General features: G+C 43.1%; 1 protein-coding gene across 5 annotated transcripts in view; it reads right to left on the bottom strand.

Moving 5' to 3' along the window:
- ETV6 (ETS variant transcription factor 6) overlaps window positions 1-25,411 on the bottom strand; it is a 181,895-nt gene that overhangs the window by 22,325 nt on the left and 134,159 nt on the right. For all 5 annotated transcript variants that reach the window (XM_032803014.2, XM_032803015.2, XM_075070530.1 and 2 more), the window contains 3 exons: window positions 15,586-15,750; window positions 11,118-11,252; window positions 3,888-4,433 (listed from right to left, as the gene is read on the bottom strand). In XM_032803014.2, the coding sequence (XP_032658905.1) occupies window positions 3,888-4,433; window positions 11,118-11,252; window positions 15,586-15,750 (846 nt within the window). The remainder of the gene's footprint in view (window positions 1-3,887; window positions 4,434-11,117; window positions 11,253-15,585; window positions 15,751-25,411) is intronic.

Raw genomic sequence — 25,411 nt, 5'->3', positions numbered from 1 at the left:
TAGCATATATGCCCCCTTTAAGAACCCTTTACCCTTTCAGAGCAGCAGATGAGAATTGGGCCCTACAATTTTAAAACATTTGCTGAAAGGAGAAAGTGTTTTATCATCAGTCAAATTACTATTTTGAGAAATGATGTTACACAAATTTGTAAAACAGATTAATCATCCAGCAGGTGGAGGTCATTATTTTGTCTGACAGACCATCCAGCGTTCTATTGATTGGGTTTCTGAAAACAGGATGTTTGTGGATAATGGCAAAGGAAAACATTTTCTTTACAGAAACAAATAACTGTGTATAGGTTTTTCTTTTTTGTGGGGGGAGCGAGTGTTAAATTTTAAATGAGGAGGGTTTAGGGCCAAATTCTGTTCTGATTCTCGCCTTTTGTAACCTCACGGTAGTGGGAGGTGGGAGTCACGGTAGTAAACCAGGGTGGAATTTGGCCTCTGATATATTAAAATTTAAGTATGTTTGTATTTTGGGGATGACATATTTTTAGAGTGCTCTCTATTTTAAAAGACTCATTTGCAGACTCCCAGCCTCTACTTGTGGGCACAGAGCATGCTCACAGTTGTACAGACATTTTTTCTGCACTAGCACCTACACGCAGGGGTAATGGATTCTTCCTGCGCATTCAGGGACACAACAATCACCTGCAAAATCCATTTCTCCATGCAAAAATGCCATGTTTGCCTAGATAGTCACCATGGGTCAACTCTACCCCTTCTGAAGCTGTTTGCCCTTTTTTCATGTTATGCAGTGATAAAGCCCTTATCTATTTGTGAATAGTTGACAAGACCTCCTTTGTTCACTAACCTACTCACAGCACTAAGGATTTAGAATGGTTTTCTGGAGTATTTTTAGTTCCTCGGTGTTGCTTTGGGGAGTATATACTGGGAAGGTATTGTGGCCTAGTGGATAGGGCACTGCACTGGGACTCAGGGTTCTATTCCCAGCTCTGCCACTAAGCCTGCTGGGTGGCCTTGGGTAAGTTACTTCACCTAGCTTTGCCTCAGTTTTGCCATCTGTAGAAAGGTGCTCAGATACTATGGTGATGAGTGTAGTAAAAAAAACCTATATAGAATCGAGTAGCTATTGACCTCCTCTGTAAAGTGCTTTGCAATCTAGTGAAGAAAAGTGCCATACAAAAGTTAGATGATATTATTAGTATTATTATAATTCTCAAGGTTCTTTTGCTAAGTCAAAGCAGCATATATCTCAACATACCAAGCACCTAACCTGACACTGGTAGTATTATGAAGAGAGGGAAACTCAAACTGATAAGGGGTTAATCTTGATGTAAAGGGTTAATCTTGACATAGAAAAAGATTGTGTTCAAAATTAAATGACTTTATATCAAGTACTCCAGACAGGCAGAAGGATCACATAATTACCAGAACATTCTCCTATTAGGGGCCCAGTGATGCTCTCATTGAAGTTAACAGTGAAATTTACTTCCTTTGACTTCCATAGGTATAACCTTAGGCCATTTGTGCTTTTGCACCGAGTAGTATCTGGCTGTAGTGTACAGGAATTCAGATGTATCCATTGTAAAGAGTTTGTGAGCCTATAGTGGCCCTCCCTGTGTTTCAGAAACTATCCGAACTCTGCCAGAGCATCACACTATATAAATAGTTAGGGTCTTGCATGTTGTATATATCATAAACATGGTTATTTTGACCCCATTGTACACAGGTAGTTCCTTTACATTATGCTAGTTGGGTAAAGAGCAAAGTACACAACACCAGTGCTGACGCTTGCTGCAATGCCCGGCATGCTTTCTTTTGGGGATATCACACCCATCACAGAACCTATATGAGACCAGAGCTGGCTGACTGTAATACGGGGAATTTTGTTTTATTTTAAAACATTACAGAGTTTTCCAAAGTTTTACTATATCTTATCTTAGAACTTAAAAACTATTTTAGAGAATGCACACTATTCAAACAAACAAACCTAACCCAAACCTTAAGATTTCTCTCACTCCCATTGCACAGCCTGAAGTCTCCAGGAAGGTAGAGTCCTAAGATATCACCAGCAGAGTGCTCGCTGACATTACACCATGCATACCTGTCAATCTGCTACAGGCCAAATGTGAGACACAATGTATGATGACACCCAAAAGAAGAGAGATAAGAAAGTCATTCTCGCAGGAAACTTAAAATACGGTGGGATTCATTCTTGTAATGTAAATGATTCTGCAACTTCTTTTTCAACAGGGTGAGGTCTATGGTCTACATTATGTACTAGGTTAGATGATCATAATGATACCTTTTGACCTTAAAATTCATTAATCAATGATTCTTTGTTTCTGATGTAAATAATTACTAACAATAAAAGTGAAGAGGCCCCCAAATCTGTTGCAAGGAATTTTGGGACTGAATGAGGCCTTAAAATGAGGGACAATTGGGTCTGATACCAAATACAAGCCTGTGCCCCTCATTGGGCCTAGACATTGCAAACCTTACATTTACTTTCTGAAGTTTTATGTTAGCATAAATGTGTGGAATGTCCTCTTCACTTGGTTATTTGGGGCATTCAGCATATATTTCTAAAGCGGTTGGATTTCCCCCCACCCTGATCTATTTACAGTTCTCTTTTACACACAAAAAACATTTTCTGTAACCTCAGTTTCCTGATTCAGCAGATGTGATGTCAATTATTTACGATAACAAAAGTGAGACAATGCCTGAGGTTTGTGTGGGATGGAGGTAAATTTGAATCTGTGAAGAGGGACAGTGCTAGTAATGAGGTACAGCAGAGAGGCCTACAAAGTAGCTCTCTCTGAGGAGAGCCAGAGTGGCCACCTCTCAAGATTGGGCTTGATCCTACAACATGCTCAGCACTCCCTAGATAATGCAGAGTGCCTCCAATTCCCATTCAAGTCACCTTCCAGCAGTTCCTCAGTATTTTGCAGGATCAAACCCCATTGTGAGTGGGACAACTCTTCTATGTCCCTCAAGCAATATTCCTTAAGATTTTTGCCCAAGGAAGTGGTAGCCTTCCCAAGGGGCTCCAAGAAAAGAGCTGGAAGTCTAGCGGAGTACTGTCTTGGAGGGGAATGATAGGGGGTGGTTCTGTTTATATTAGCTTAATCTATTGCATTAATTATTGTTTTTATTACCAGGAAAGTAAATCTGGGTTAAGTGTCACACAGGTTGCCAACTGTTTCTTTTGGTCAGATAATAGAGCAGTGCCAATTGTAGAATTTGGAGATGAACGTTCCTCCCTTTCCGACTTCCCCCATAGTGAAGGCATTATGTCAGTAATTATGAGCCATTCTGAGGTTTTTACTGGTCAGTAAATGTCTGGCAAAAGGATTTAAGGGTCTGAGACAAAGCCAAAGGCTTTTAAAGTGCTGTCCAGTCATTAATTGACTTGTGGAAACTGAAGAACGGGTCATTAACATTATCATAAAACCTTTTATTTCAGACATTCTAACTTTGCTGCACTGTTGATGGGACTCTCCCCTCCCTGGACCAATTTAGATCATTTGTTTCTCAACATTCAGAGGCCCATTAACTACTCTATTAGGGCAAGCTCTATTTCAAAGAGTTTAATCTTAAAACTAATTGGGAGTGGGTAGAGCTGGGGAGTGGGAGGCAGGACTCCAGCATTCTAATCCTAGTTCTTCCACTGATTACATGTTATGTAATCTTGAGCACATGACTCTGCCCCTCGGCTTACCTACCTGTATAACTGGTTTCAGTAATACCTACCAGCCTGTGCAATGGAAGTTGTGAGGCTTACAAGATGCCTGTACCCTTTTGTAAGATTATAAAAACCCAAAGGAAGCTCAAAAGGTACTTCCTAATGATATTACATGGTTCATTAGATTAGTGCATGTCAGATTCTGAATGAAGACCATGGGCTAGAGAATATTACTTACCTGCTATCCTTCCAATTGGCATTGCATGCTCCTCAGGAGGGGAGACGGACACCATGATGTGGTTCATGTATGCTAACTCTTCCCGGTGGGACAAATTGATAGGCTTTACCTCCCTGTGTAGCCCATCCTCAGACAACCGTGATGGTTTGAATTCTACAGAGTGCCTGGGGTTCAGTATCAAAGGGTGCATGATGGGGCTGGGCATCAGCTGGATGACCCTGGTGTTCTCTTGGCGGGGGCTGGAAGGCTTCTGTAGTACTTCAGGAGGAGGTGGGCAGTGGTTGTTTTCTATAGGAGATACTGAGAGAGGGTAGGGCTCTTGATGGTTGTTCTCTTGGTGATGCCTTGTCCCTGGGACCCTATCAGCTGGGGAGAGGCGGCGGATAGTGTTGTCCAATGGGGACTTCAGTGACCGCTGCTCGGGGTCTGGTGACGGCCGATGATTGGTGGTGATAGGCGATCTAGAACGATGCAACAGTTCAATGGTTGGGGGGTTGTGATGGACTGTTTCTGCGGATGGTCTTGAAGGTCTCTGGACAAAGTTGTCTGGGGAGAAAAGGTGAAAAACATAGATCATGATGAGTGTGACAGAACCACAGGACCTAATTCAAGATTCAGTGTCTTTCTGGAAAATATGCTCTAGAACAAGTTATTGGGCTCCCCCTGAGTGAAATTTAATGTCCTGTGATATACAGGAGGTCATACTAGATGTAGTGTGTTCTGGATTACACCTCTGTGAATCTACGAACTCATTGACACATTTTAACATAGTCTTCATTATATCTGAGAGGGAGCGAGTGTTGTCTTTGAGAGTAGGAAACTAGTGGTTAGGACATCTCCATTCTATTACCAACTCTCCAAAGAGTTTCCTGTGTGACCTTGGACAAGTGGTCTGTACTCCCAGAACCTCAGTCCCCTCACCTTTCAAAAGAATTACCATTATTGTTTGCAAAGCATGTTAAGATCCCTTGCTGAAAGGTGTTATATAAATACAAGTGAGAAAAAATCCTGTGGCACCTGGTAGACTAACAGACATATTGGAGCATGAGCTTTCGTGGGTGAATATGTCTGATGAAGTGGGTATTCACCCATGAAAGCTCATGCTCCATGACAGCTTTTAGTCTATAAGGTGCCACAGGACTCTTAGTCTGGCTCTGTAAAAAGCGACAAACACAGCTACCCCTCTAATGTAAGTACAAGTTATTATTATTCATTTTCCTTTGTGCTACCTTCAAAACTGAACATAAATTTGTCCTAAGCCAACATAACCTGGCTTTCCTACAGTAATTTAATAGTGTGAGCGTCCAAGCCACGTAGGTGGGAAGCACTCTGTTAATAGTAGGAAATCAGAGAGGGGACAAGAGAAACTTCATACATGGCAGCTTAATGGGAGACGTGTCTTTGTTAGGCCTAACAGCTTTGTTTCTGTGCATATGTTACAATGACCTGGATGCATGTTTTGTCTTTCATGTTACTCTGCCTGCAGACCCTGTAACTTAAAATTGAAGATCAGAGCCAGCAGCAGAGTGGCTCAAGACATGGGACAAGTACTGGATACATTAGTCATAAAGTTGTAGAAATCAGAGATGGGGGGAAAAAAACAAAACAAAACAAAAAAGCCCTGTTAGATCACCTTGTGAATATCACAGCCTAACACTTCACTGGCAGGAAGTTTTGACTGATACTCGGCCTAAATTTCACCCGATCACCACCTATAAACCCTCTAGAAGCATCTCCACCAAGATTTTTCTCTTGCTGGATCATTTCAGATGAAAACCTTTTAGAGTTTTTGATGCTGGAAAAAACAGTATGGGTGGACCTTTTGACATTAGCAGTGTCCCTTAAAATTAAACATCTATGCATCTGATGAAGTGGGTTCTAGCCCACGAAAGCTTATGTCAAATAAATTTGTTAGTCTCTAAGGTGCCACAAGGATTCCTTGTTGTTTTTCCTTAAAATTAAGGAGAGCTCAGAAAGCCTGGACTTAGAATACCATCTGAAAGGGTTGTTAACATCCACAAACCAAAAAACATTTGCTTCAATTAACATAGAAGAAACTGATTTCGGCTGATTTAGGCTGTAATTTTCTGAGAAGAAAGCTACCAACAGAAAGCAAACAAGGTGGGTGAAGTAATATCTTTTACTGGACCTGCTTCTGTCCATGAGCTTTCAAGCTTACTCAGAGCTTGTCTCTCTCACCAACATGGTCCAATAAAAGATATTACCTCACCCAGCTTTGTCTCTCTAATATCCTGGGACCAACACTGCTACAACAGCCCTGCATACAACAGAGAGCAAAGGCTAACAGGTTTTTATCTAGAAAAACAAAGCTCAAATTTCATCCCTGTTTGCCAATAGCCTCAGGTGATAAGAGCAGGAAACTGTTAGGCACATGTTAACAACCAAAACAGGTAAATGTGACTGTCTTATTTGTTCACTCATTCACTCTGCTCCTTTAAGAAGGCTTGTTCTCCTTGCTCCCTCCTGTCAAGGGAGCCCCTATTCAGGCAGAAAGGAATCTATGGGCTCCTTGCCTACCTTGGAATCCACACAAGCTGCAGTAGAGGAATCAGCACTGACCCATGCAAAAGCCTAAACATACAATGCTCTATAACTGGGAAGATGCAATTCCAGTCAGCACTGGCTCAGTAACCTTAAACTGACTTCTCTGCTCTCCCCTCCCCTCCAACAAAATGGGCACCTATATGATTTGCCAGCAGCCACCAGTTTCCTTGTGAAGGCCTATGAGGAAGCTATGCCTGCCTGGAGTTTATTTATGATTCATACACCTGAGGTCATAAACAAGAAAAATGTATTTGTGTAGCTAGTTAGGTTAGGAACAATGAAATGGCAGGAGGAAATGAAACTTACAGATCTAGGCTCTGACTGCACTGGATGAAAAACAATTTAATAATGGGGCTTCAAAATAGTTTAAAGTACATTGTGGCCAAAGATGGCTTTGAGTTTGAACAATTGATATGGAAAGGCCCACATTGCTCAAACATTGGTCAAAAACCACAGCCTGGTTTATGATCCTGCCTAGTGACTGCAGTTTCAATTGTGCTTCGGGAAGAATGTTCAGTGAGCATAGATGGAACCAAACATTCATTAACCACAACCCAAGGAAAACCCATTTAGTTACAACTGCTTCCCCAATACCTGGCCCATGTCATATACAGTGCCCTGTTTTCTACAGGCTGCCCAATTAAACACCACATACTCATTCAAATGCATTATGCCCATTCTTGGGTTATATACGCAAAGATGCTTGAGAAATGAGAGAGCAACCAGGGACATTGCATTGAGTTCCTCATACACTCATAGACTTTACCTCCTGATGTCTAGTAGCAGTGCCGTGCTTCTGAGTCCGTGTACAGAGCTGTAGCGAGACTGAACTCAGCCCATGAGGAGGAAGGAATGTCTTACACTGCTTTCTACTGAAACCTCTGGTGGAAACATTATGCAACATTGACAGGCTCCAGAGAGGGGCACCTTCATCCCCCTCCTTCACCAGGGGATGGGATGTTGCAATAAGGATCCTTTAGTGAAGGGCAATGGATCTCAGAGGACTCCCGCTCAACTCCTCTAGCAAACCTAATAGGACCAGAAAAGGGCTCACTTTGACATTAAATTCCCTTCATCATCCTCTTAATTTGGAAACTGATGCAGTTAAAACACACTGATGATCAGATCCGGCTGCCCTTACTGAATAAAGCACTTTACTCGTGAGCACTTCCACTGTAATGAATGAAACCAAATGGGGTAAGGTGCTTCTCACTGTGTGTAAGGGAATAAGAATCTGGCCCTAATAAATTAAACATTCTTGTGCATGCACTGCACCAGTTTGTGCCAGAATGAATTCGTGAATGCATCTGCCTGTGTTGGAATGCACCCTCAGACCATCCGTTCCATGTAGCTTTTTAAAAGTGAACTGAATGCTGTGGAAAGTTGCTGGCCTGTCTGCTCCCTGTAGGGATGGGTGGGTGGAAAAGGGGTGGAAAGTTGCTGGACTGACAGTCCTAGTGACTGAAGCCATCTGATTAGCTTCAGAACAAGTGCAGGCAACAACAGTGCAAGCTTCCTCCACAGCATCCCAAGTCACTCAGTGCTGATTCTGAGGGACCACTAGAGATAAGGGGCTAATTCAGTCTCTGTGGCTCATTTGGCCCTTAGTATCTCCACAAAAGACTGCCAGTAGGGGGTACCAAACCAATGCCAGTTGTGGTGGCGTTTTTGTAAGAGATGTGAACGCCTGCACACTGGGAACGGAACAAACTGGGAACTGACCGTTAAACTCACTTTGCATAGGCTGTGAAGAGCCATGAGGCTGTAGCAACTCTTGGCCACTACTGATTGTGGATGGATTGGTTTCATAACAGACATTAAAATGATGACGATCCTTAGGAGCAACTCCAGATTCAGGTGGAGAGTTAAACAGGGAAAGGGAGATGACAGAGGTAAAGAGAATGAGAGAGACCTCCTCAAAGAGGGATACAAAAATCATTTTGATATCTGTAAAACAAGCCTTAAAGAAAATCAAGCTTGAGGAAGGTCACATGCCAAAGGATCTACTGGCCCCTCTCCATCGGTCATTGTGAGTTAAGCTGGGGTGAATACCCAGTAGAGAACACAGCACAGTAAAAAAAAAGAGAGTACATGCAGGAAGGCAGCAAACATTTAGCTGGGCAAGTTCCTCACACAGCAACATGAGACAACGAAGGAGACACAGCAAGAGAGTCAAAGTATGCAAGATGCACTCATTAGCTGCTTGTGAATGCTTGGCATAAAGAGCTTCTCTCACTGCCCAGAGTATGTGGCTGGGAGTCCATAATTAAAACATTTGTATCATTCCATAGGTATCAAAATAAAAATAATAAAATGAAGCTATTTGTAGTGGTTGGGAATGACTATGAAGAAAGGAACCAGCGTCACAGCACTGAGTGCTCTAAGGACCGAGTAAAATAGGGTTACAAATTGCCTTAAGAGAGGGGACTTAAAGGAAGCAATCAGCTTTGGTTTAGCAAGTGATGCAAGCGAACGCCTAGTCAAACAACACTGTGAAATTTTCTGTAGCTCAGGATTGAAACCAGGTGCTCACTAGCTGAGGATCATCATTCTGAGCTACCATTCCCTTCTTTTGCTAGTCTGTGATGTTTAGGCAGCTGTAAGGGGCTATTAGTGTTTCCATTAGACCTGGCAGATACTGAGCATATAAAGATGGTTAGGTTTCTTGTAGATGCTGAGGCACTTTGGGTCTTATTCCTGCTTCCATAGAAATCAATGAGAGTTGGCCCTTACTGTGGGAATTATGTACAGTGATAAGTGGAAAAGTGATCCCATTGATGACAGAGTTGTGTGCAGTAAGGGACACTTGGTGTGGGAAACATTCTACTAGATCGTTAAATCTATAGCCTTTAAATCACTGGATAGGCTTAAAATCATAACTATACTCATCTTACACCTGTGACTTAGCTACCCCAGCCTAAGAGATTTTGCCCAAAGGAACTGAGTACTAAAGTACAAAATGTTCAAACCCTGGAATTTTCCCAGTATGTTCTTCATCACACACATTTCACAAAGGGTTCCCCTGGCCCATTCCCAGTTTTCCATTAAAAAACAACAAAACCTTATGTGTGATTACAGGACTCATGAAAGTGAGAAATTAATAACAGCTTCTGCCTAAAGCCAGGTATTCTGGGCAGGAACTCGAAATTTCCTTCACTCACCTCTGCCAGTGCAACCTACTCCTAACTTGTATCCCTTCTTGTTATTTAAGTCCTGACATTCTCATACAGCTTTGCCAGTGCCCTTGAGCCCCTACCTTCAGTGCCTCCTGTTATGCTAGTCCTAGGCTTCCCACAGAGCTCTGCCAATGCCCCATAATCCTGTCCTGTATCATACCTCATCTGAATTTTGCAAAATTGTGCACTTCTAGGATGAGCGGGGACTAGGGTGAAATCCAAACTGTTTTTTATTTGTGATTAAAGATGGGAGATACAGAAAATGGCGAGTTGAAAATTTTCTGTCAAAACTTTTTTGGGATGGAAAATTGGGTTTTCAACTAAACACAAATTTTCCTGGAAAGTGTTTTCTTCCAAAAAATAATTTATGCCAGAAAAACAAAAACTCCAAATCTGAAAAATATCATAAAAAAAGTCCAAACATTTTCTGACCAGATCTTATAAAGAGTAAAAATGCCCAATATCTGCCATGCCATAAAAGCAAATCCATTCAAAAAAGCACCACTTGTTATGCATCGTGGGGAGATATCTGCAAACAGACTGGTGAATTTGTCTATATTGCCACCAGATTTTATCACAATAGTAAAACAAACTAAATTTAAGCAACAGTTCTACAAATGTTTTCTTCATCTGCCCAGCTATGTATGTGTCTATCTTATTTATCTAGTGTTGATCACAGTGACAATGTGTTGAAATTTCAATTCAACCTCAGAAGCTAGGATTTTCCAATAAAAGACATTAGTGCTTATGACAGGCCTCTTTGGGCTTGCCACTATCTAAGATCTAATGGTAAGGATAGTTATTTATTTGTTAATTTATAAAATGTGCTTAATTACAAAAACACATAGCACAGGTGCAATATTTGAAAGAGAAACACACACACACACACACACACACATATAAAGAAGAACAGCCTTTCCTTGAAAACAAAATAATTACCAACCTTACAATTACGGCAAAAGTTGACCTAAAAAGAAATGGGTCTGGCACCATGCCATACATGTCAAAAGTCTCTAGATCCACCAGAGGAAATGAATTCTAAAGTCAAAGTCTCCAGTTCCCAATTTACAACCAGCCAACCATAAGTGCAATAAGAGTACATAAGGTGGGAAAGGAGTTTTCTTTCCCAGAAAACTAGAGAAAGGAAAGTTCTGTGCAACAGAGTGGGTTCTATATATAAGCTCCAGAAAAGTTATCTGCACCTAGTATATTTTAAACAGGCTTTGAAGCAAGACAAAATAGCGGAAAATAAATGGAGATTTACACAAGCAAAAGACTGAAATATTATAAAGCACTAAGAATTTTCAACCAAATGGCTTGGTGGATCAGCTAAACGTTCTAACAACTAAAGGACTATTCCACTTCTGAAGGGAGAGAGATTGTTTTAAAATGAAATTTTTATTGGTTTGGAGTAAGAAAAGACCTCCTGACGGCCTCATCCAAACTGCTGACATAATGACACCTCCAGTAATAAAAGAGACGTGATTACCTTCATCGTGGTTCTGGTGTAATATGACCTCTGGCTGAGCATGGATAGAGTTCCCAGGGTGGAAGAAAGGTGAAAATAGCATGCAAGCTTTCCTTTGCTTCAGGATATGCTGAAGGAGTTCATACAGCACGTCACCTGAAAGACAAATAGGTGGCTAAAGGAAATGAAAAGTTGGAGAAGACTCATTTGGCCATTGGATGCATGAATTCTAAGCTCCTGGGTGCCATTTTCAGATCCAAAAGTGCCTGCAAGAAGAACCTGCATCTTTCTCACTCCTGAGTAAAACTCCTTCTTGGTAGTCCAAAAGTTGTGCATGTCACGCAGAGACAACAGTAGTGAAAAGTGGGGGAGCAATATAAACCTCAGTCCAGTTGCACTTAATAGTCTGGTGGATAGATTTTGTACTTCCACATCACCTCCCATCTGAGGATCTCAAAGCACTTTACCAACATTAGTGAATTAAGTCTCACACCTCCTCTTATTATTGTCCCAGTTTTGCAGATGGGCAAACAAGGGCATAGAATGTTTGTCACCCAGGCAAAGCTTATACAGCAGGTCTATGGTAGAATGACGATCAGCACACAGATCTCCTGGCTCTGAGCCTTCTGCTTTGACCATTATTCAACGCTTCCTCCCTTAAGTTTTACTGTATAATGAGGTTTTATGCTGGAGAAGATATACATTCCATTGAAAAAACATCACTGATGCTCCTCCACACTAGTATGTGTGCTGTGGCAGTGATGTTCCTTTACTGTTATGACATTCTATGGAAATCTAATGGAATGTGATAAATTCTCCCCACAGTAAATTTAGCAGGTCAGTCAGGCCCAGATCTGTGAAGGTAGCGAGGCACCTAACTCCTATTGTCTTGTGGCTGTCAGCATCGCATGGGAATAACTTCCAGCACTGCTAGAGTTTGCAGGTGACAATATGGTGGCCTTAAAGGAACGCATATTACAGTTGCCAGAAGACTGATTGTTTATGTGGTGATTAATTTACTGTGAGAATATTTCATCTTTCAGTGACACCCCATACCGCTTCCGCCTCCAACTGTACCTAGGTACATCTGGGCAACAGTGGAGGTGCTTTTTGCCTTTTATGGCTGGCGAAAATGAAGCAGTTAAGTAGAAAGAGTTAACCAAAGCACAAAATGCAGGAGATTCTAAGTGCCCCGGGGTGCATGTGATTAATCTTAATAATACCACATGCAGCCCTTTGCCTATCTCCTGCCCCCACATGCAGGAGTGAACAATATTCAACAGTGGTACTTTGTCTGAAATATTAACTAATTTTCATAGGTCCTTTAACTGTCTTAATTAAAGTGGCATTTAGGAGACCTTGGATTTTCTATTACTGTTATTGTTCTTATTTCTATAACACCTGTAAATCCATTTCATATTCAGCACTTGCCACTTAAAAACTCCAAGGTTCTACATGTCAGTCAAAGATATGAAACCTTTTTTGTTTATTTCCTAGCTATTTCAGCTTAAGTCATCCTCATTTCCATAGTCTGACTTTTTGCTCTTTTTCTCTGTCTTGGCTGCCTTTAATATGTCAGGGGTGACTTTGGGGCACTTTTAAAGGAGTCTGTAATGCCTGAAAAATTAATTAAAAATGAAGCCTCAAGAATCCTGTCACCTTATCCGCATTTAATACATAATGAGAGACCAGAGAGGGATTTTACCACATAATTTGTATTTTACAGAGCAAGATAGAGACACACACATAAATTGTGCCAGATCACTCCAGGAGAATATGCTGGTCATCCTTAAAAACTTCCCACCTTTGCCTTAGGCCCAGTCTACACACAGCTTTTAGACCAATATAGGGATTTCATGAGGGATGTGATTTCCTACAAAATAGTACAAGCCCTTGTGTGGATATATTGGTTATACTGATATAATGTTGTTTATCCTGGTATAGCTATTCCCATTAGGGAAGGGGAATAAGTTATACTGGTATAAGCACATTTATACTGCTATAACTGTATCTACACAATGGGTTATAATAGTATAAATGTTTTGGTTTAAAACAAAAAAAATCACACCCCTCACTGAAATGCTCCTTCCAGTACAGTTAAAGTGGTTCAACTTTTCAGTGTATGGAAGCCCTTAGTTAATTAAATAACATTAGAGCAGAAATGGCATTATTCATTTCCCTATAGTTCAAATACAGGAATATCTGGGAAATACTTCAAATACGAGATGATGTTATTTAGTAATCTATAGTCATCTAAAAGTCTTAACGGCGACTTCTGTGCCTGTTATTGCTGTATGTGGCATAGATTTAGCAGGCCTGAATGGAATGTTTTCTCAAAAGTTTGTCAACAGCTACCATAGAAAAATTAGAATAAAATTTTTAATTGAGTTCACAGATCAGTAGTCAGTAAAATCATGCCTCACATTCAGCAAAGTATGAGCTCCATTCACAGTGAGGAAATGAATTTTAGAGCCAAGGATTCTTCTCCATGAATGCTCAGTCCCCAGCCCGCAAATGCTTAAATCCACTTGACGTCAAGTGCAGTAACAGTATATGCAGGGACAAGAGAGGTGTCTCTCCTAGACAGCTGGTGCTGGGGATAAGGAAAGGCCAGTTACATGCAGCATAGTGGGTGCTACATACAAAACACCAGAAAAGTTGTCCTGCCCCAGGTTATTTATTTATTTCTTAAGCAGTCAAAGGGACTTAAGCACATGTTCAAGTGCTTTGCTGAATTGGGGCCTATATGTAAAAAGGATGGGCCAGATCCTGTATGAGGATGCTAGTAGAGGGAGGTGCCTTTGGGGAGTCACAAGGTTAGTGTCTTTCAGAACTACTCCACATTTTGATTGGTTAGTGTGATACCATCCGTATTTATAGATTCATAGATTCATAGACTCTAGGACTGGAAGGGACCTCGAGAGGTCATCGAGTCCAGTCCCCTGCCCTCATGGCAGGACCAAATACTGTCTAGACCATCCCGGATAGACATTTATCTAACCTACTTTTAAATATCTCCAGAGATGGGATTTCACAACCTTCCACTAGGCAATTTATTCAGTGTTTAACCACCTGACAAGTAGGAACTTTTTCAATGTCCACCTAAAATCTCCCTTGCTTGCAGTTTAAGCCCATTGTTCTTGTTTTCTATCCATTAGAGGCTAAGTGTGAACAAAGTCTCTTCCCTCCCCTGATGACACCCTTTTAGATTACCTTTTGAAATGCTATCATGTCCCCTCTCAGTCTTCTTCTTTTTCCAACTAAATAACCCAATTTTCTTCAGCCTTCCTTCATAGCTCATGTTCTAAGACCGTTGAATCATTCTTGTTGCTCTTCTCTGGACCCTCTCCAATTTCTCAATCTTTCTTGCATGTGGTGCCCAGAACTGGACACAATACTCCAGTTGAGGCCTAACCAGCGCAGAGTAGAGCGAAAGAATGACTTCTCGTGTCTTGTTTACAACACACCTGTTAATGCATCCCAGAATCACGTTTGCTTTTTTTGCAACAGTATCTGTATCTGTGTCTGTGTCTGTGTCTTTACATTGGAAGTCTGATAGCAGCTATTTTCCAGGCACTCAGTTCAAGCTGTATGATCATCTCTGGTAGCTGATTAAATTACAAGCCTGTTTATTTAGCAGAGGTACCCTGTATGGTCATAAAAAGAAAGCTAACAACTTTTATTTAGAATCATTCATTCAAATTTAGTTAAACAACCCTGACACAGGAGAGGAAGGAGGTTCAGTGTGATTGTAATGCTGGAGGCGACAGTCTGCAGGGAATATAAATACAGGCAGGTGACACACACATGTTTCTGAATCTTCTGTGTGAGTACATGACTAAATTATTTGGCAACAGGTGGATTGATTCACACACCGCCTGTGCCTTGCCTGGGACTGGACTCCAGCATGTGAGAGAATATGGGCAGAGTAATGGGAAGCCCACAGGAGCTGTAAAAGAGAGGAAAGGTCCCCAGGGATGAGTTTTGCTGAAGCTTTTAGCAGCACAATCAGCCGAGTCAACCGTGAGGCAGAATGCTAATGCAGGCTTCTTAAGAGGCTGGAGCAGTTGATTAACTCCCTACTGTAGTTGGGTCTGTGAAATGATAAGCCTTTAAAGGACAGGGCTGGATGTTCTAAACTGCTGCCAGGCAGTCTCTCTCTGGGTTTTGCAGAGGGTTTTAACTAGAGATGGGCCAGGCACTCTCAGTTTGGATTGGGATCTAAACTCTCTCAAAGTTCAAGGGTGTTTGGATCTTATTTCACTGGATGTTACAGTTTCACTCTTCCCCTGGCCTAGTCTGAATAGCTGTCCTTGTCTTTCCCTTCCCACCCCAACAACTATGGCTGTCTTTTCTTGTCTCTGCAACCCATCTTTCATGGCTCTTTTCCTCCCTCCCTCCCTCCCTTCCTTCCCAGAGTCTGTCTCTGCTTCCATCTCTTTCCTGTACCCCGGGTGGCTCCATCCTTCCTGGTGTAGATAAACCTCACCTGAATGAGGAGACCTGTATCGAAAGTCCTCTTTGGTCAGGAGCAGGAGTGCTTTGCCATTCATCTCAAAAGTGTTGCTGTCAATCGACCTCAGAGAAAACTCCTTCTCTGCCCACTTGAGCCACTGGGCCACATCATCCCTGCTCCAGTAAACTGGCTGCAAGCCTGTGGGAGATAGAAACACTGTGGTCATGTTAAGAAACTGGAACAAATGGCAAGCGATTCTGGGAAAGGACTAGTGCAGGGGTCGGCAACCTTTCAGAAGCAGTGTGCCGAGTCTTCATTTATTCACTCTGATTTAAGTTTTTGCATGTCAGTAATGCATTGTAATGTTTTTAGAAGGTCTCTTTCTCTCAGTCTATAATATATAACTAAACTATTGTTGTTTGTAAAGTAAATAAGTTTTTTAAAATGTTTCAGAAGCTTGATTTGAAATTAAATTAAAACGCAAAGCCCCCGGATCGGTGGCCAGGACCCAGGGGGTGTGAGTGCCACTGAAAATCAGCTCACATGCCGAAGGTTGCCTACCCCTAGACTAGTGAATCAGTAACTGCATTTGGATGCAAAGCCTGAGACTGATCTGGGGCAGCAATACAAAGTTACATCTACGCCCCAACACCTTACTGTGAACTGCTTTGCTAATCAGCATGTGTCTGCCTCTAAACAAGACACAAGACCACAGCTTTCAACTGGCTGGATAGAGATTGTGCTTGTCTACACAGAGTTATGTTGGTTCGTGTGTGTGTGTGTGTTATTTTTAAGAATATAATTATACTGGAACAACTCCTAGTTTAGATACACTATAGTTTAGTCCCCTTCCTACATAGAAATAACCTACACTGAAGAGCTCAAAAACTTGTCTCTCTCACCAACAGAAGTTGGTCCAATAAACAATATTACTTCACCCACCTTGTCTCTCTAATATCCTGGGACCAACATGGCTACAAAAACACTGCATACTGTACTATTACAAGCACATTCGTACCGATATAACTGTTCCCTTACAAGCAGGGTTGTGTCACTTTCACTATACTGATATGGATAAAATGATACAACTTTTGTGTATAGACCAGGCTTAAGTTTGGTCTCGGTGCCTGACTATCAGTGAAGTCAAAGGGAGTTTGGCCACTGCTTTTCTTAGACACAGAATGAGACCTGGGATGGGTGAGATTAAAATATCAGTTTTACATTCAATTTTAAAATGGCTTCCTTCCCATGAAGAAAAAGCAGCTTAATTTTCAGGCAGCTGCTTATACCTAGATAGATAGGCAGGCAGATTATCTCTTATCCACTGGGAGATAAAAGCTTCCTTTCCTTTTCCCCTTATGAGATGACTCATTGTTTGACTTGTTACAGTGCATTATGTAGAAAGGAAAGCTTCACACTGTGCATGGAAACATAAAATTTGCCATATCTGATCAGATCTTTGGTACACAGCCCCTGGCAGTGCTTAAAATCTTATGCTTCAGAGCAAGATGAACCACCCTTCCTTATATTGCACCTGGCTGATTGTATGCTGCTGCATATGGGAAGATGTTTCCTTCCTGACACACTAGTCTATGAGACTGATTACGCCAATCTTTGCAAGCATAACTACAAATCTCCTAGTTGGTTATTTTTTAAAAAATGATATGCAGCCCTTTTGCCAGGGTTAAAAAAAAAAAGTCATGGGTAATGAATTCTGTTCTGCCGGTATGAAAGATTCAGATTCCCAAAGCAGCTAATCGGAAAGCCCCGGCATCAAGTTGCATACAGAACTGAATCTGAGTCAGGAGAGGAATTGAGAGCAAGCTTCTGGAGCTTTAGATGAGCGTGTACTTGACTCCCGAAAACAACGAGATACCGCTGATCTGAACAGCAGTATACTCAGCAGAAAGAAACCATATCAAATCTGTCTTCATTTGTAATGTACCCCTTAGCATTGCATTATGAGCCACTTACAAAACAAAGAATCACATCTAATTGTCTCTGCAAGAGGACCTAAACTCTCTAGCCCTCCCACAATTCAGTTATTGGTTAGAGTGGGATCACTGAAGTGAGTGTTTTCTGTAGCTCCATCCTTAGGACAAGGTCTATGCATAGCGATGTGCACCATGGTCTAAAAAAATGTTGAGACTCAGGCTCATCTTCCTCTCTTCCACAGCCTAAGGTCCTCCCAGTGGAAACAATCTGTTTCCAGTCCCCAAGAGTTTAATCCTGAGGACTGCCAACTGCAGCACTCGTGTCAATTGTATCTCCTGTGGTTGGATACAGAGGATGAGGTGGAGTCTAATACAGCACAAATCGAGGAGATTAAGGAGATTAAAAAAGAGGAGAAGGACCTTGAAACACCCACAAGTGACTTTCCCTGCCTTCCACACAAATACAGATGGTAACAAACACACCAAAGAATACTCCCCCGAAGTTTAAAAACTATGTAATGTTTCTTTGCATTTCCTGTCGGCCTCTCCCAGGGCAACCATTTCCGCATTTATTAAACACCTGTTTCTTTTTCCAACCAACATCCTCCCCTCCCCTCCCTTCTACATTCATAGATTAGCAGACTCTAAGACCAGAAGGGACCCCAGTGACCATCTAATCTGACCAGGGGTGGCTCCAGGCCCCAGCACACCAAGCGTGTGCTTGGGGCGGCATGCCACACGGGGTGCTCTGCCAGTCGCCAGGAGGGCGGCAGGCGGCTCCAGTGGACCTCCCGCAGGCGTGCCTGTGGAGGGTTTGCTGGTCCCACGACTTTGGTGGAGCCGCGGGACCAGTGGACCCTCCGCAGGCATGCCTGCAGGAGGTCCACTGGAGCTGCGGGACCGGCGACCAGCAGAGCGCCCCCCGTGCCATGTCACTGTGCTTGGGGCGGTGAAATATCTAGAGCCGCCCCTGAATCTGACCTCTTGCACTTGCATCTCATCTTTGATTCACTGAGACAACATTGCTTGGATTGAATGACTCTTGTATTTGGACATGGTGCTTTATCAAAAATGCTTTCTACATACACAGCCATGTCATTAGGGAATGCTGCATTCCAAAACATTTCCTAGTTTAGTCCTCAAAGTTCCAGGCTTTAAATTCTTGTTTCCCCAAAAAAGGTTAAACTTGTATCCTCCTGCAGGAGGAAACCTATTAGGTATGTGTCATAGAGGAACTAGACTGTACTCTCTAGAACAGTGTTTTTCAATTTATTGTCCACAAACCCCTGGTAGTTTACAGACTGTGTCTAAGGGGTCCATTAAAGGTTGCCATTACCATAGGACTATGGTTTTCCACCTGTGGTCCATGGACCCCTAAGGGTCTGCAGACTATGTTTAAGATTCCAAAGGGGTCCGCACTTCCATTTGAAAATTTTTAGGGGTCTGCAAATGAAAAAAGGTTGAAAACCACTGCTCTAGAGCATGGAATCTGGGTTTTATTGTACGGGAAACACCAAGTGTGTCTATGGAGCTATATAGTAAATTCTAATGATAAATAAACTCTGCTCCCCAACAATCTTGCTTTTTCAACAAAAATTAATGCGGGATCGTGGAAGTAAGGGAGAGTCAGCAAGGCTAAGGCCAAGGAAAGTAATGACACAGGCTGTAGGGGCTTCCTATATGCAATTCTGTCAGTGCATCTCTCTTGAACTGCAACCCTGCTATTCTAGTCTTTGTGCCTCGACCACCAGCTCTGCCTATACAACTCAAACCTGGGCAATGACACTTCTTTCACTGCCAGTGCTGCTTCCTCCCAATTCCCTACTGCAAAGCTCCTCAGGCCTGACAGGGAACACTCCCTGCTGTTTACTTCTGGACCCTCACTCAGCTCTGTCAATGCACCTCATTCCTGACCTGGAAGAGTTCTAAGCTTCTTCTGAACAAAGGCTTCCAGTGGTGCCAGTTAGTGTGGTGGTTTTGGCGTGTGGAAAATGAGAATATGAAGCTCATTTTAATTTGTGTCTTAATCTGTTGTTTGAACCAGTCTCTCCAGTGGCGATAGGCTAGTGGAGTAACCTTCTACATGTCTAAAGCCTACTTCAGTGATTGTCTCTGGGTAGCTAATTGGTGCAATTTAATTACAAACAGGTAGAAGCAGATATCTGCATTTTGATCTTTACTCATCATTGGCATTTTGGTAACATGGAAATCCAACTAGAGTTTTGATTAGCAATCCAAAAGATGAAACAAGACACCAAACTTCTCAACTGCATTTCATCTTCTGCTAAAAGGTTTGTGGCTTTTGTAAAAAAATACAAGATCCTCTCCATTTTGTGGCACACCAGTATGATCTCATGTGATCAGCACATTTTATAATTTACAGTGCATTCCTTTACAGAGTATATCACAAACAATAAAAATAATTATTTTTCCAGGCCCTGGATCCCAAAAACTGGTATGTGAGTGTTTTCTGTTTGACCTGGTCAGGGGTGGCTCCAGGCACCAGCACGCCAAGTGCGTGCCTGGGGCGGCAAGCCACGAGGGATGCTCTGCCGGTCGCTGCGAGGGCGGCAGGCAGGTTGCCTTTGGCGGCATGCCTGCGGAGGGTCCACTGGTCCCGCGTCTTCGGCAGACCTCCCGCAGGCGTGCCACCGAATCCATGGGACCGGGGACCTCCCGCAGGCAAGCCGCTGAAGGCAGCCTGCCTGCCATGCTTGGGGCGGTAAAATACCTAGAGCCGCCCCTGGACCTGGTCTATACTATTAAGTATTACCATGTCTGAACACACTTGTGTTAGGTGAGTCAGTGATGAACACACTTCACTGCTCTGGATAGACCAGAATAAACCATGTTCAGCATAATCTTGCCAACTGTTGTTCGGACACAGTAACATTTCATAAGGTATGCCTCTGTTCAGTCTACTCCTAGATCTGACACTGAATCACTTTGACTTTCTAATTCAACTTCCCCATTGGTAAAATGAGGTAATACTATTTACCTCCTACTGATGGGGGTGTTATGAGAATTAGTGTCTCTCTGTAGTGTTTTGAGCATATAAAGTGCTATCAAAGACAACAGAACAGGTTAACTACGTCTCTTCCTTGATCTTCTCTCTTCTTATCCCTCCCTCACTTTCCTGTGGAATGATTTGCTTCAAAGCACTCCGTTCACTGCATGACAGTTCCTTTGCAGTGCTGAATCAATTCACTCCAGAGAGGTTTTTTGTGGAGGTGCAGATACTGCAATGTGAGTAAGTGTGAGGCAGACTAACGTCACTGAAAGAGCTGCTGACACCTCATGGAAAGCTTCATTCAGAAACAATGCTGCTCTGTGGAGTATCACATATTTTCTTTTCCTCTTTTTTTTTTGTCTTATTAAAACAGATCATTTCATGAAAAGAAAGGTATTAAAGGGAGGGCTGTGCAGCTCAAGGGGGTTTTAAGCCAGAGAGGAAACCTAACTATACAGACCTGCTGATGCTTCATGAAAACATTTGTCATATATTCTCTGTAAAAGAAAATGAACTCTGCTTATGTTTTTGGATGCTGTGTTCTATATTTTTGCCATTTCTTTTCCCATTGATCTTTATTACCAGGGACACTATGCAAGAAAACAGACTCGTATATCCCCCTTATCCTCTATTCTCAATAAAGGGTGCTAACTGCATCATATTAAAGTAACAAAAAGCATTTACCAAACCGAACAAAACAGTGAGGATGATCAGACCTGTGCTACAAAATGAAGACTAAATTCTGCCTAATCCAATGACCATTGAAATCAGTTAATTATTGACCTTACTGGGCACTGGGCCAAGCCTGTTGGGCAGCATCTTTCTCCTTAAAAATTCCCAATTAAACCAGCAAGGTTAGAGAGATGGCAGTGGTGGCTAGGGCACTGGCTTGGGACTCTGGAGACCTGGGTTCTAGTCCCATCTCTACTGTGTGAGTTGGGGCTAGTCATGTCACTACTTTGTGCCTCAGTTTCTCCATCTGTAAAATAATAATATGGCTAATGATGCCCTCTTTCATAACAAGCTTTGGGATCCATGGATAAAGAGCTAGATATTATTATTACTCAATGTGAATAAAGATGGCAGAATCTGGCTCTGAGAGACTCATCTTCTCTAGCTAGCCTGTCTTTTGTCAGCTCCTGAGCATTAGCTTCAATAGAATAAAATTATTTATAGTGCTTCTTACAGTCTTGAAGCAGCATATGTATTAAACAGGGAGAAAAACATGCACTCGCCTTGCTGATGCTGCAGGCTGGATCTTGGTATCTTAATAGATTATCTACTCCTGTTACTTATTCTTCACCTGAAGTCCTGCTTCTGACATTTGGTACATTAGCTGGGATAAAAATGATGAGGTTGATCCACTCTCATGCTCCAGGGCACAAACTGATAACCACCTGGAGTTAGGAAGAAACCCACTCCCAGTTCCTAGATATGGTAGCATTACAAAAATAGGTGTAACAAAAAGGAACTGCTTGAATGGTTTACACCTTCCTTTGAAGTAGCTGGCATAAACAGCAGGGAAAAAAATCACACACACATACACACTTCAGAATTAACTGGTTTTAAATGCCATGCTTTCCAAGTTTTCTGTGAGGCAACTGCAGGTCCCTAAAGAAGTGTTTTCTCTGGGCATTAAAAGAACTTTGAGCTGCATTGGTGCTCCACAATAACCCATATATTCATAGATTTTAAGGCCTAAAAGGACCATTATGATCATCTACTCTTCCCTCCTGCATTATACAAGCCAAAGAATTTCATCCAGTAATTCCTGCATAAGAACATAACATCTGGGTGAATGAGGGCACATTTTTATGAAAGATATCCAACCCCGACAGTGGCAACACTAACATTCAATATCTCCTGTTTCCCGTAAGAGGAAAGGACATGTGTGTTTCATATATATACTGTATGCAGTAAATCACGTATTTTAGATGTACGTTACGTATGAGTAGGATGTGCAATATACAGTATGAAAGAGGCCTTTTTCTTATTAGTTTCAATATGAGTTAATAGATGAGGTCAGAAGTTCAATATATAAATCATATGCTACTTACACAGCATTCACAAGTATGTTACTTATATTTTTGTTCCGTTTAGGCTGGGAGATTCCATCCTAATGCCTGACTGCCTTATAGGCAAAAAGAAGGGAGAGAGAGAAGGGGAAAAATAGAAAAGACTCCCCCTGTTCATTCATCCTTTCCAGAGAGCAGATGGAATTGTTTTCAGTCGCACACCGCAAAGTACTTATCACAGCTGGGCAAACAACAAAGGGACCAGCAAATGCAAATGAGCAGCTTGGTTTTGTACACCCAGGGACCCAAGCATCATCTCTCTGGCAGCGTCAGGCAGGGAAGCCCTGACTACAGAACAATACACAATTCACCAGTGGGAATACTGCACTAGAAATGTTCACAAAAAGCAAACGTATGCTAGCAACTGGCGCATTCTGAACTGAAGTAGAGGCTGGCTTTGGGCTGTTAATAATCTGCAACGCCCTGCATTACTCAAATCACACAGCACATTGCCCGTGGCAGAGAGAGAAGTGTTTGATGCAGGTTGGGGGAAAAAGAGTGGGTTTCTTTGCCCACCACTGTTAAGGTACTGTGGTCTGGAGGGGGGGACATAGTTCAGGCTCCGCCACTGATTCAATGTGGGGTCATGGGAAGTCACTTCACCTTTCTGTTCCTTATGCAAAGGGCTGTGATGAGGATTTATTAGTGCTCTGAATACAGAGTCATAAAGTATAAGGCCAGAAGGAGACTACTAGATCATTTAGTCTGACCTTCTATACGTCACAGACCACCCACACACTCAACCCAACAACCAACATCAGACCAAACTATTCCCACCCGCAGGAGACTAGACTGTTCTGTGCCACAGGCAGAGACTAGGAAGGACCGAGGTGCGCCGATGCCAGAGGCCCCTGCAATGAATGGCAGTGAAATGACTAAATGAGATATACCCAGTGACCAACACCCACATGCTGCAGAGGAAGGCATAAAACCAGGTCACTGCCAACCTGACCTGGGGGTCAATTCCTTCCCAGTCCATGTATGGTTAGATCCAAAGGCGGATTAGGGTTTTGTGAGGCCCTGGGTCAGAGCAAGTGGGGCCCCCTCCTTACCCCTTCTGCCTGCAGTCCCCTCCTGCCCCACCTCAGGGGCTCCTGCCAGGGAAATGGGGTCGGAGCACCAAGGCTTGCCCCCTCGCCTTTCCTGCCTGACAGCGAAGTCTTCCCCCATTCCCCAGCAGGAGTGCTGGGCAGGCAGTGCGGGGCAAGCCCCTGTGCCCTGACTCTGTTCCCTGGCAGGAGTACTGGGCAGGCAGGCACAGCGGGTGGGGGTGTGGAAGGGCGCCCATTTTTCTGGGGGCCCCCAATTGGCTGGGGCCCCTGGGCACAGGCCCCTTGGCTCAGTGGCTAATATGCCACTGGTTAGACCCTGACCATGTGAGCAAGAAGAAGCCAACCAAGCACCTGAGAGAGAGAATGCTTGGTGCCACCTCAGAGCCCTGGCCCACCCTGCCCAGTATCCCATCTCCAGTCATGATCATCCTGGAGGCTTCAGAGGACGGAGATCAAAAAATAAAATAAAATGCTATAAAAATGTTAAGTATGACTATTGCTACCGTTCCCTTACTACTACCCCTCTTTCTCTCCAGCTTACCAGTGCTCAGAGAAACGATGCAGGCCCAGGGCTTGGCTCTTGAACTAGAGAGCACAAACCACGCAGAGCTGTTCCATGGAGATGGCTGGGGAAATGTGTCCTAAGTAGCATCAAGCTAATTGTGTTGAAGGGGGTTTAAGTTGAATCACAAATTGAGCGCCATTGCGAGGAATTACTCCCTCCTGAGACTGGAACTGAACCCTCTCCATTGAAAACAACAGCTCTGCCATTCTTATTACGGATGCTTTCCCAGTAGCTGTTAGCACTGGTGGTCAGCAGGAGGAGGCCAGCAGGCATTTAAGACAGGGTGTTCCAGGGATGATAAAAGCAGGATGGTTAAGGATTTCCTATCTTCACAGGGAATTTCTCCTACTCCCAATACTTGGGGGTGAAGAAGGGTTTGGTGACAGACACAGACAGATGGCTCTGTGGCATGCTCACCTACCTGGAAACAAGCATGCGGCACTGCAAGTGAGCTGGGATAGCTGGTGTGATGCTGACTGGGAGGGTGTGTGTGATGCATCCCCATAATGGGGACTTGCCTCCTTCCTGTTGGCCCACGTACTGTGGTAAGTGTCCCGAGGGGACTAGAGGGCTGTGAATGGTGACTCCCAAACTTGCCTGCTCTTGACAAGTGTCACCTGGATTGTAACCATAACAGGACCAGAGCTACTGCAGCTGGCAGGGATTGTCCCCTTCCTTAATGGAAAGCTGGTCCTGAAAGTGGGGGCCCAGAGACACCAGCTATTAGGCAGGAATAGCGTGTCAATGAGTACCTCAGAAAAAGCCTCAGGCCAAAGTGTGCATAGGCCACCTTCAGCTCAGGCTGACTATGCCCCAAAGAGGATTAATTGGGGGGTGAGCATTGATTGGCGGAGGGGAAATTGACTGAGAGGTGTATCTTGTGGGGGAGAGCAAATAGGATGGGGAGGAACTTTACTGGGAAAGAAGGGATGGGGAGTGGAGGAGTTCTAGGGTGGGGAGTGAGGGGACTAGCACGCGTTACCCAAACAAGCCTTGCACATCATAAAAAAATGTTGTAAAACTGGCTTTAATTATAATGTCAAGATAACATGGTTACTTACCTTGTAACTCTTGTTCTTCGAGATGTGTTGCTCATATCCATTCCAGTAGGTGTACGCGCCGCGCGTGCACGTTCGTCGGAAACTTTTACCCTAGCAACTCAAGCGGGCCGGCAGGTCGCCCCCTAGAGTGGCGCCGCTATGGCGGGTGATATATACCCCTGC

Source organism: Chelonoidis abingdonii, chromosome 1 (assembly GCF_003597395.2).
Source record: "Chelonoidis abingdonii isolate Lonesome George chromosome 1, CheloAbing_2.0, whole genome shotgun sequence".
Lineage (NCBI taxonomy): Eukaryota > Metazoa > Chordata > Testudines > Testudinidae > Chelonoidis > Chelonoidis abingdonii.
Note: the sequence above shows the minus strand (reverse complement) of the source record. Positions and strands in the feature narration are given on the sequence as shown.